Below are 12,696 nucleotides of genomic sequence, written 5' to 3'. Positions count from 1 at the left end.
TTATTTCAGCATATTCTTGCTGTGCTAACACTTAATGTAATTTATCAACAGCAATGGATAAATAAAATGGGTCCAGTGGGCTGATTTTATGGCAAATAATCAATTTTAATAACATTTAGGTTATGTTAGCATTAGCACCACAAAGTGACAAATCAACTGTTTGGTTGAGCACAAAAATTATTAAACATTTAATTTCACTTTTTTAATGCTGTCAAGTCAGATACGTTTGTTTAGTAAGTCCTCTAACACTATCATATATCAAAAAATTATAGCTTCCTACCTTAGTTTCATCAAAAACACTCAAAATATGTTGGATGGTTTTCACTGACCAAATAATTCCAAAACTTACAATAATAAAATTGAACTGAGACAATATTTGATTATGTATATGTATTTTTTTAATTCAGCTGACACACTTTGAACAAGTTGATGGAGGGATCACACAAGTTAGATGCCCAGCATTTTGTTTCATATTTTTAAGAGTGATAATTTTACAAAACAAGCAAAGTAAGAATGATCAGTCTCAGCCAGCTAAGGCAATCATATAAAATGCTATTATAAAATCTAAATACAAAAAAGAAAATATTACATATTTAACACAAAGCCAGAATGAAACAAATGTGACTGAGATGTTTAATTGTAATTCATCTGGTTGACTTCTGGCTCTCTGGTTCCCGGCAGACTTTGGTTTGAGAATTATGTTTTTTTTTTAGTTCTCCAGTTGGACTGATGTTGTTTGGGCTCTCACCACCAACTCCCTGACATCTTACTCTCCGTGCACACTTTGCAGCACATTGCTCATCACTCACAGCTGACCGACTCTGGGACACAAGCACAAATTCTGCAGAGTAGCTATGAGATTTTCCTCCTGCCACTGGACCCAAGCACTTTGCAGACTGAATAAGGAAGAAATTCAGGTAAACAGAAATTTCTCAAAGCTAAGTGGGTCATTTTGTTTAACAGTGAGTCAAAGAATCTTAGCAGGGTCAGGGTACTACTCTACTACTGGTTATATGTGTTTAGTCTCACTTTTTGGTTTGCATAACACTTCTCACATGGTTGAATGTCACATTTCCCATGTTAAAAGGGTAAAAACTCTGATGTAGGACTACATGTGTGGGGGAGAAGGATATGAAACATTTATTTAAAATGTGACAGATTGTCAGATTCCAGCAGTTTTTTGTCCAAGACATTAAAGAAAATGGAGGAAAACAGTAAGTTAGATAATCAGGATATTTCTAGACCTAGTGTGGATTCAATTTTTTTGAATTAAATGGTAATTTCTTAAAAAAAAAGGTCTACGTGTTAGAGAGAGCTGTAAATGGTTAGATTACGTTTTGTTTTTTGTTTTTTTTACTTATACTGGATCTGTGATGTCAAAGACAGAATAAATATTAATATGGTCATTTTTGAGTCAAAGCTCTGGATGTGAGCACTGAAGACCCACCCACTTGCTGTCAGAACATTCTGTTTGCAAGGGACAGCCAATCACAACAAAGCTGGCTTAAAGGGAAAGGAATCAAAACAGTCTGTTTGAGGCTGCACAAAGGATCAGTGTCAGGTAAATAAGGATTTTTTTCCAACTGTGAATCATGCAAAGCTGCTGTCGTAAAGCACATGAATTACAAATATGGAGCTGGAAACCAGTATTAACTTTAATACGGCTGGTAATCTCTATATGAATATTTAGAATGTACCAAGGGATTGGTACTGAAAGCTCTGGTTTCCACTTGTAGTTGCATTGACCAGTCATGTCTTTGCAGGCTTTCATTGCATGCAGTCTATGTGATGCTAAACTGTATTGGATTATTACCCACTTTTGTCTGACAATTTAGTTTTTTTTCTCCTGTATGGTTTCAAAGGTGTGACCCAATTCAAAATGTACTACTAATTTGTTTATTTACTTAATTATCTACTAGTTATTGGATGCGGAAACATCTTCTCAAAATGTAATGGTCGTGGTAGTGAAACCTATGATGCATGGTTTGGAGATGGTGGCACTGACAGAAAGACAGATGACAGAAGGCAGAAGGGTGGGTGGGGGGGCAGATTTCAGGATTTGAGGATGTTAAGATTTTTGCCGGGATGGACGTGATTAGAAATGAGTACATCAGAAAGATAGCTCAGGTTGAGCGGTTTGGAGACAAAGTTAGAGAGGTGAGGCTGAGATGATTTGGACATGTGAAAAGGAGGGACACTGGACAAAGGATGTTGAAGATGCTCCTGAAGGCAGGAGGAAAAGAAGTTGACCTCAGTGGAGGTTCATGGATATAGTGGAGGAGGACATGCAGAGGGTTGCTGTGACAGGAGAGCTAGAGATGGAGGAAGATGATCCACTGGGGTGACACCTAAGCAGCCAAAAGAAGAACTGTCATTACACCAATCATGCTTTTCTCTAAACTGAAGTGGAATTCTGTTAGAAAAAAAACTTTGAGGAATTACCTGAGACATACGGGCGCTACAGTTTTTACGCCACCATGATACTATGCACAACCACAAATGAATCTGGAGTTAATAATTACTTTTTTTCCAGCTATTTTCAGCTGTGGAGAAATACACATTTGTCCAAGATTTTTAAGGTTTTGGTTTCCTAAAATTTAAAAACTTCTATATTAGCGTCCAAAAACATTTATCTATCTTTATTTTCTATTTGAAATTGTATCCGTTCTGTAAATTATTCTACTTCAGTAATGATGCAAATAGATTAACAGTCACTTGTAGCGACTGCCAATGGATCACAAGCCACACAGCGTTACCGCCACAAGTCAGAAAAGCCACCAGCATCGCTAAAGGGCCACATTTGAGATGAGATGAGATGAGATAGCCTTTATTTGTCAGTTGCAGGTCTTTTGCCCACAACCGAGATGACATTTCACTGGCTGGCTGGCCAGCTCACCCCATACGGCTGTGCTGAGTGAGGATTTTCCCCTCGTAGCCGAGAGCTTTGCTGGATGAGCATGTGGACCAAAACTGTGTGTTGCTTATATGCAAAGTTATGCATATTAAACTCTTGAATAAAATGCATTTCACAGATATTGTTTTGAGAGATATTTGCAGGCAGTGATCATAAACATGGGAAATATTAGAAAGTCTGGTTGTTCCTTGGCTGTTTCTGTGCACAGCCATGATACTTGGTCTTTTCTTGTGCTGCATCACATTTAGTTCTCTGGTGAGTATCTCTAGCTACAAGATGAGGGATGGACAATCACATATTGTGTTTTCATTTACCATTAGCAAATCACTGTTGGATTATGTGTATTTATCCAATGTTTGAAATCAAGATTTTCTAGGTTTGGTTTAAAGGCCAAACTACAAAACTGGACAACAGAGTGGCAACATCGGATTCAGTGCCAACATGTGTAGTCATACCTGAGACAAATTTAAAGAAAGAAAACAAAAAAAACATAGCAACATTAAACATTGAAAACAATAAACAATAATTTGTATTTCAAGAGATGAAGACAGTTGGTCTTGTTGACAACAGACAGGTAAAATCAAGTAACATAACTGTCCCTTTCTATTGATTTTTGTATTAAATAAATGGTGGTCTTTTGAATAAAATTAGCACCTTGAGAAAAATGACACCTAGGTTCACTTACAGTACTAGAATAGTGGATTTACAGTGAGAGCTTTACAGGCCTATGGGACACCAGAAGCCGTGTCCCTGTAAAGAACACATTGTTATAGACATCAGCGAGGACAGTCTGACGTTTTATATATACAGTGAGCAAGCTGTAACACTATCCCTGCATAACTGCATAACAAAAAACTGTATAAAGGATGCTTGTAAAAAAAAAAAAAAAAAAAAACCATACACTTAAATTATTTAATGTCTCTGTAAACGAAATTGCCTTCTCCGTGAAAAAAAGCCTGGGGGCACTATTGGCCTCAAAGATTCAGTCATACAAAGTCACTGAACTTGAGGGATAAAATCCTCCAACACTAGAGGATAAAGAAGCAAAAACTTCACAGACTGGAAGGTTCCACTTGTCCATGATTTAAACAGAGTTTGTGTCCTGGACCTGAGAGTCTTCCGGGATGGTACAGTTTCTCCCACCTCTAGCTGAAACACACAGGTCCAACAGTGAGGCCAAACTGGTATGTCGCGTTTCCTCCTCCCATTAGTGCCACGTCTCTCAGAGGAAGGAGATGTAGGTCCTCAAACTCCAGCACAGACTCCCGAGGACCAGACTCCATCTCCTCTCCAGGCTGATAAACAAAAAATAGATTACATTTGAACATTTACAGTAGTAAACCCTAAGTAGAGATCAGCTTTAGATAAGTTTCTCTTTCTCTTGAATTGAATATACATAAATGGTATACATACATACATAAACTCTCTGTGTTATGATCGAAGAAACAAGAATAACTGCGAGAGCGCAACCCCCCACCCACACAGCTCAGTCTCGGACCAATATTTACTTTTAAGGAAATAGTATTGAAATGCACTTTTAGTGCATTAAAAAGTGCAAAGTGCAGCCTTTTCTTATTTTCCCTGTTGAAACCCATTACCTGATATCATTTTGAATATAAATATTTTTTTTACTCTTTTTATTTATGTGAATATATTATATTTGTAGCATTCATTTAATTGTTTAGTAAAATTCACTTAAATGTTTAGTCATAAATATTAAGTGAAAAAAAGTTTTTGATCAGGAAGTTTACTTTGTTTTTAAAAAAAAAACCCAAAGTAAATCTTATTCAGGGTCATTGTACATGTATTCAAACTGTTGTGTTTTTAAATGATTATAACCTGTAACTGTAATGTACAGAACAAAGTCATGATAAAATATTGCGATATTTAGAATCCTCATATATCATTCCCTATACACCTATATGTTGTCAATATAAACAATGACTGTAAGTTTTAAAATACTTTTAAAATACTTGATATAGCGTTATTATCACTTTGATCTTTTAGGTCAACCTATTGACCTTGAGGTCAAATGTGACATAATAATTGAAATCTTTACATGGTACTTTCTATATGTTGACACACCACACCTGTAAGAATCATAGTTTCTAAGTTATTAAACCTTTTGCCAAGTTTCAACCAATAAATCATTAAGTTGACCTTGAAGGTTGTAAGCCAATTTTGAACGGATTGTTAACATGACCCCACTGTACACTTGAACAAAGCTGTATCAGAATTTATTTAAAACTTTTAAAGGTATTGTGTTTACACACGGAGTGACAGAATGACATGTACGCACATAAACAGGACCAAAAAATACAGCTTCAATACGACTGCAGTAACCAAACTCCTATTTGTGAAGGTTTTTTGGAATTTCTGTCTCAAATCTGTGAGGCTTTGGCTGTACTTTAAATCTAATTAGCTAATGTAAATTCCTGTATACGCAGATCGATACAGATTCAATCACAGTTAATCACTGTGTTCTCACAAAAAGATTGCATGTAATTGCCAACTTGACCCCATTCAGTCACAAACTGATAGCAGACTGACACATTTATGCCATTTTACATGAAACTATTTTTCTTCTTTTTTTTCTTTGTTTAATAAGCAAGTCATGATTTTTGAAAACTGTATATATTTTTTGCACATTGAGCTCCACAAACCACATGCCATTTACTTATATATAAAAGATTCAGGATATTCAGTACAGTACACAGTATTTTATTTTTTGTTTTGTATAAAGGTGGTAAATATCTTCACTCCTCTTACAGATAACTACTACATTTATACAGATGCCAGATATTTTTCTCACTTTTTAATTTTTTAATTTTTATTTCGGGCCTTTGGGAATTCCTTCCAAACTATCTTGGATTAACAGAGCTTTATGTCCTTCTACACCCTGCCCATGTTGAGTTAATCTGTCCAACCTTTTGCAAATCTGGCAAAAAGGAGGTGAAAAAAAGTAAAATAGGAAGATATTTTTCAGTAGTTCTGTTACATACCACACAATCTTGAACTGCTCCGAGGTAACTTTGTGTCCTTGAGTCAGTGAGGAATTTGACATCTCGGTAGGCCGGGCCCAGTCTGTGTCCTGGATGGCAGGAGTAGGTAACCTTCTGTAAAGCTGTGCCACTGTGCAATCTCAGAAAGCGCATCTGGACCACATTAGCACCTTGATAATAAAACTATAAAAACATATTAGAGTTATCAGAAAGGCTTTATTATAAATCAGGCCAAAGACACTAAATAAAAGGAAAACTGAAAAAAAAAATACATTAATTATATGTGTGATAATATAAATGCATTATTATTATTGTTATCATCTCCTGTTTTCTTTGTGTAATGTGAGGTGTTTCCAGCTGTTTAGCCTATTTTAGATCATTATTTTGGTTTCCAACCATATTTACAAGCTCAAGTGGAACCTGCAGTCCCAGCTCCAGGAGGCGACTGTTTCAGCAAATCAAGTTCGATGAACTCAATGTATATGTGTCCAGTAACAACTGAATATCAGTGTTTTAGAGGGTGTTTTATTTACTCAAGCATAAAATACATTTTTATTTAACAAAAAGAAAGGCATCAAATGATCTTTGATGGCAACGAATGTCTTCAGAAGGCTGACTCTGGCCCCAGGGCCTTATTTTGATATCCATGCTTTAGACTTTAGCTCTTCTCCCAGTGTTTCATCCTCTTGTGTCTTTTCCCTTGTATTTAGTCTAGTCATGTCTGTGTTTTCCCCATTTAGTTATCTCACTTCCTGTTTGTTGTTGGGAGGTTGTGGTTCCTTGTTTGTCGTCTAGAGTTTTGTTTCTTTTATCTCGTCTGTTTTGATTCTGTTTAGCTGTGTCTCGTTTTCCCCTATTTTCTATTTCCAGTCCCCCGGTCACCCTTTTAGAAATATGTAGTTGCCGTCTATATATACAACAGAGCATCAGTTGATGTTTTTTGCCTTGTGTTTCCCAGCTTCAGTGGTGTTTTCCCTAGTGTTTATTCCCAGTTTAGGTTTCTGTAAGTAGCCTTTTTTAGTTCCCTTTTGTATTTTTGTGTTTCATCTTTTGTATTTTGGTCAACAGTCCAAATAAATGGCTCATTTTTTGTTCTGTCGATCTGTGAGCGCGCATTTGGGTCCTCATCTCCACTACATATACATGACACCATGTCATTAGCAGTGTCTCTTTTCCCTGTTCTGATGCTTGGTTTGAACTTTAGCAGGTCGTCTTGACCATGTCTACATGCATTAATCTGCTGCCACATGATTGGCTAATTAGATATTTGTGTTAACAAGCAGTTGAACATGTCTACCTAATAAAGTGAGAGTACATTTTCTCCACTTTAGAAACTTTTGCCCATTTTATTCATCTAGCCAACTTTATAAATGTATCACCAAGAACTTCTTGCCTAGCAGAACCCAGGCCCTAGAATTAATGTTTAATTTTGGCAGTGCCACCCAGAGGTATTCACTCACCTGAAATCCCTGATCCAGCTTGCTGAGCCACTGAAAAGATCCTTCCTCGGAAAAGTCCTCCATCCAAGCTTTCATTGGCAGCTGTAGGCAGATGAAAAGAAGGCACAATTTCCCAAACTGAATGTATGTCCCACTTTTACGTAGTCAGCGTTTTCAGACTGTTGCTAATGAAATCCTGAATTACCATGCTGCTTAGACATGACTAAAGCAGTATTCGACTCATGCTAACCGAAACCAATTCACATTTCTCTTTGGTTGAGTGAGTCAATTATTTATGTAGGCTGGACTATATTAGAGTAGATAGGGTGAAAGGTGAGTGTGTTTTGTGGTTTTAAACAGACTGAACCAACCATGAAACCAGGAAAACACAATACAATGAGAATAATAATAGTTTCTGTCCTTTACATGACCTGATACCCTTCAGATGAATATAAAGTAATTTAGCCATGCATTGCTTCATTCCTTCCTGCAACCAGACAACTTAGTTTTCTTCATGCATACCTCTGACTGATGCAAACAGATTAAATTTGAAACATTTAATAAATGAGGGGTGACATGCAAATTTAGTTGAATACATTTTATCTAATATATTTGATGTAGCTCATTGAATTTAGTTTTATATAAGAAACAAGAAATTTTGGAATTGTCAAATGTGACCATTTCTAGGGTACAGAAGATCTCAGCAGTGAAATTAGCAAATCAAACATTTTTAAGTGCTTATTACTACGTTATTCCCACTCATAGCTTCATAACTGTTCACACTTAAGTTGAAAAAAGGAGAAAAAGTGTAAAAGTGCAAAAGAAATTTCCTGTTTAGAGACAAAGATACAGGTTCAAGTTAAAGTCACTACTGCAGAAGCATGAGGTGAATGACGATTCACCTACAATACAAATACATTAAATGATAGTGGCCATGTCCTTGATTCAGAGGTACAATTTCCTGCAGACTTTCTCTGCTGATGTCTTTATACCTGAGAGTCTTGAGGATGAAGGCAGGTCTGTTTTGATGTGGAAGAGAAGCTGCAGTAAGCCAGCAGGGCATCGGCAGGACTGCCCTGGTTGGGGTCAATGTAATACATTCCTGTACAGAAAGGTTAGCAGGAAATGAATGAGAAACCCAGGGATCAAAGTATTACAGTATGCTCCATGCTGACAGTAAAGGCAGTGAAATACAGGGAGCACAAGAACTTCAACATGCTGGCCTGTAAAAGGAAAGCATTAAAGAGGCTGGAGTGTAAAAATATGTCTTCTGTGAACTATTAATATCCCCGTGGCAACAAGCAACAGGATTGCTGATGATCTGCAAATTTGGATCTTTGATAGTCAAATAGAATTACCCATATTCATTATCATTTATATACAAATATACCTTAATATATGTACCAACATATACAATAAGGTTGAATTATTTGTCAATATATTATATGCTGATAAAATAGATAAAATAAAGTTATATAAAATAATCTCTTCAAAGGAAAAAAAGTCATAAATGGAAAATAACATTTATTTTAAAACAAAGCATTTATCTATATACACAATGCTGCTGGGAAAAGAATTCATGCATTTTACTGGGTGATGCTATTTGAAACAAATTGATTTTGAGACTTGATATCAGCACTTAGGGACTCTTAGCAAAGTGGCAGTAAAACCTAAACAGCAAGACAAGAATTTAAATCTACCATCTGTGTTAAATGAGCCTAAATAAATGCAAACATTTCACAAGGCTACTTACTCTCCATGCTTCAGAGGTAGGTGAAGTACAGGGGTAATGTTTAAAACCAAAGCACTTCAACTGGTTTTGCTCTAATAACAATATGTATGTATAAATAGTATAAATAGGTTTAATCCATAATCTTAAGAAGCTTATCCAACTATGAGCACAGGGAGCCTATCAGAGCTGACCTTGGGAAAGAGGTGGAGGTGAACCTAGTAGATTCTGCTTGTTGATTATATGACTCAAATTATTTTAGAAGTACTGAAACAGACGGACGCTTTGTTGTAAGGTGAAGTTCTGGTTTAGATGGCCTAAACCACACGCTGAACCACACTACACAGAGAATATGCAGGTCAATCATCTACAAAGCCTCACTTTAGCTTTTACTCAAAACCAAATAAGAGAAAAATAAACTAATCTTTTTTCATTTTTCCTCTGAAATGTATTCTATTCTGTAAATCTATTCTATTATAGCACAAAGCTGTAATGGAGCAGGACACACTCATTTAACCCTTTTTTTACTCCATCTAGCTTGGGGATCCCCCTTACACAATCGTTCAGTGTTGCTTTAGTGTTTACTTTAAAGTTTCAGTAACTGACCACTGCTGTATTCAGGGTGACAGAGCCAGAGCTCCAGACAGGTAGTAGCTGGATGCTCTTTGCTGCCATCAGGAGGATCCAAAAGCAGCCGAAGCTCCTCCTGAAGAGTATCCAGCAACGTCTGGATCAGAAGGTAGCTGGGCTTATCTGACATGTACATGAGGTCCTGGATATGGGAAGACAATGAGGAGAATATGATTCGGTCAAGTTTAATGTTTAGAGCCCATGTAAATTTAATGAAAAATAATGATTTTGATATGAAGGGGTTTTTAAAAAATTCTTATTTCTTTATATCTCTATATCTTTAATTTCTGTCTTTCTTTTTTAAACACATACTGTTTCCAGTTGTTGGAAAGAAATGTTTTTTAATATGCAACTTTAATCGAATATTTCGTAACAGAAAACAATTCCAACATATAATTGGCAATACAGTTTAGAAACTACTTGCCTTGAGCTGAGACAAGGTCATGTTCAGTGACTTTCCGGGAAGTCCGGGAATGCCAGGTGGACCCTAAAACACAAGATTAATCTTCAAATGACTAAACCTAAACTATTACAAACTAGCCAAAATAGATTAAAAAAAGTATTATATCAATCATTTGACATAACTGTGAATAATTCTGTTATAATATCTTAGTATAATGTAATTCAGGGTAATTAGAATTAAACTGTACACCCTTGTTTGGGTTTTGTTTCAAGCTTTCCAAACAAGCTTTGCTAACCCATGAGAGCAAATTTGGGGCAAACACAGTTTCTACTCCACCCAGATCAGATGAAGTAGGAAAGATGGGAAAGCCCTGCACCCAGGTATTGCAACAGACAGAAAACTGTTTGCATTGTTAGAGCAAACATGATAACCTAGTGTTTTTTACCCATCTGTTGTAGACTTACCGGCAGCCCCTTCCTGCCAGGTGGACCAGGCAGACCTTGGTAGCCTTTCAATCCCTGCAGGGAGAATTATATATAATAGCAACAATATAACAATACAATTGCGTACTCTTCCACATGGCAATATCAAACTGTTAATTATCACATACACCGATAAGGAAATAAAGACTGCTGCATGATCGCATTAGACTGCCAACTTCCAAGTGTGACATCTTTATGATTATGTGAGTCACTTAAAAAAGGGGGAACAGGCCATTTTCTTCACAGAGTGGTGAGTAAGAGCTGAAGAGTGTTTGATATAGAAGAACAAGAGAGCTGGAGGTGATGATTTCATACCTTTAATCCAAACAAACCCTGCAAGAACAGAGGACAGGGGAAGAAAAGGGCATTAGTGTGATTTTTCAGTATGAAGTGCATTTATCGACTTCCGACTGCTTTTATCAGCTGCATTAAGAGCCTGTCACCTGTACCCTTGCTGATTTTATAATCTTAGTCAATGGACATTTTTTTCTCCTTAAGACACAGTGGGTTGAACAGTTATAAAGTGCTTCTGAATGATGATTGATTTCACAGGCTGGTAGCTGAAGAACAGGGTAGGCTAACAGATAGCAGTCTGCCTTTATGCAGAAATTGCAGGGGTATTATAAAACAATAACATTTGTCTTCATTTTTCAGACATACCCTGGCAAAAAGTGTCTGAGCAAAACATGTGAAATTCTTGAATTGAAAACATAAAATATTGAAAAAGTCCAAGATATATCTTCCTGACTAAACTTTGCATATCAGAGGGGGAAAAATGACAAACAGAAAAAGAAAAATACAACAGTTAAAGAGGGCTGAAAAAATGTATCATGAATAAAAGATGTTGCATAAGCTTGCCATACTCAAAAGTATATTAAAGATTTAGAGAGAGATAATACTTACAGGCAATCCAGGCATCCCTGACATGCCCCTGGGCCCTGGCAGACCAATGTTTCCCTAAGACAACATCAGTATAGTGAGAAACATAAACATCAGTCAGTCTTTAACATCATTTAAACACAGTTACACATGGGAAAATTCAAGGCTCTAAACCTGAGAGCTAACAATGCTGCAGTCTTTTTTTTGTGTACCTGTTCCCCTTTTGGACCCTCTGGACCAGGCAATCCAACAGGACCACGGATACCCTAAAAAAAGGAAAATCCCAAAGCAGCAGTGATGTAATGTTTCTAGTGTTTTTAATGGCCCCAGTAAATAAAAACCAGAACCACCTGGATGAGCGCTCTTTGATCAGAATGAACCACTATGTGAATCTCATTTGGCATTCGTCTTCCTTTTGTTATTTTCCAAATTATCTTGATATATCCAAACATATTAAACAGTCATTTACATCCCACAAAAGACTACAAGTTAAATGATCCTGTTTGTTTTGTTTACGACAGTTTTTCTCTTTAAATCTGTTAACTGCTCCTACCTTCATGCCATCAACTCCAGGTAGTCCAGGCAGTCCCATGTCTCCTTTGTCACCCTAAGAAGATATGAAACATATGTTAACAGACAGGATGAAAGACACTTTGAAAGACCTTTAGAAAGCCTGAATAAGTAGTTGGAAGCAAAACATAAAGAACTAAGGGATGACCCCAGACTTTCGAACAGTACTGTAGTCGGTCTTAGTTATCTTTTTACTTGTTTACCTTTTCACCCCTTTGACCTTGATCACCTGACTCTCCACGTAAGCCGGGGATTCCCTTGGTAAAGAACACAAAAACACATCACATAAAAATAAACGCATCGTATTTGTTAAAATCATCCATTTGTCTCCAACTCACTGAATGTGGTAGACCAATGAAGAAGCAATTTCAACAATGATGTATGGATGGGTAGGTGCACAAATTCACTTACAATGAGTCCTGACCATCCAGGGAGCCCCACCGGTCCTGTGTCTCCCTTTTCACCCTAAACAATAAAGCACAGTCTACTGTTAGGTCATATCTCATATTTAAACCAACTGTAGGGGTTACACAAAGCATATAGTTGTGTTCCCACCTTTGGTCCTCTCTCTCCCCTGGGCCCTCTGACTCCAGCCTTTCCCCTTTTTCCCTGAGGATGAATACGCCATGATAAAAAAAGAAAAATAAT

The 12,696-nt window shown here is 36.8% G+C and overlaps 1 protein-coding gene across 2 annotated transcripts in view; it reads right to left on the bottom strand.

Moving 5' to 3' along the window:
- Nucleotides 1–265: 265 nt before the first annotated feature.
- LOC146383463 (uncharacterized) overlaps nucleotides 266–12,696 on the bottom strand; it is a 121,175-nt gene continuing 108,744 nt past the window's right edge. Inside the window, exons 55-68 of one of the 2 annotated variants that reach the window (XM_084934721.1) lie at nucleotides 12,604–12,657; nucleotides 12,460–12,513; nucleotides 12,252–12,305; nucleotides 12,032–12,085; nucleotides 11,691–11,744; nucleotides 11,503–11,556; nucleotides 10,915–10,932; nucleotides 10,582–10,635; nucleotides 10,139–10,201; nucleotides 9,691–9,856; nucleotides 8,348–8,457; nucleotides 7,377–7,457; nucleotides 5,917–6,099; nucleotides 266–4,209 (exon numbers count right to left, since the gene is read on the bottom strand). In XM_084934721.1, coding sequence (XP_084790847.1) covers nucleotides 4,060–4,209; nucleotides 5,917–6,099; nucleotides 7,377–7,457; nucleotides 8,348–8,457; nucleotides 9,691–9,856; nucleotides 10,139–10,201; nucleotides 10,582–10,635; nucleotides 10,915–10,932; nucleotides 11,503–11,556; nucleotides 11,691–11,744; nucleotides 12,032–12,085; nucleotides 12,252–12,305; nucleotides 12,460–12,513; nucleotides 12,604–12,657 — 1,149 coding nt within the window. In that variant the 3' untranslated portion in view covers nucleotides 266–4,059. The remainder of the gene's footprint in view (nucleotides 4,210–5,916; nucleotides 6,100–7,376; nucleotides 7,458–8,347; nucleotides 8,458–9,690; nucleotides 9,857–10,138; nucleotides 10,202–10,581; nucleotides 10,636–10,914; nucleotides 10,933–11,502; nucleotides 11,557–11,690; nucleotides 11,745–12,031; nucleotides 12,086–12,251; nucleotides 12,306–12,459; nucleotides 12,514–12,603; nucleotides 12,658–12,696) is intronic. The other variant, XM_084934722.1, reaches the window with a different exon arrangement.

Source organism: Perissodus microlepis, chromosome 7, assembly GCF_051167445.1.
Source record: "Perissodus microlepis isolate ML-2025 ecotype Zambia chromosome 7, ASM5116744v1, whole genome shotgun sequence".
Lineage (NCBI taxonomy): Eukaryota > Metazoa > Chordata > Actinopteri > Cichliformes > Cichlidae > Perissodus > Perissodus microlepis.
Note: the sequence above shows the minus strand (reverse complement) of the source record. Positions and strands in the feature narration are given on the sequence as shown.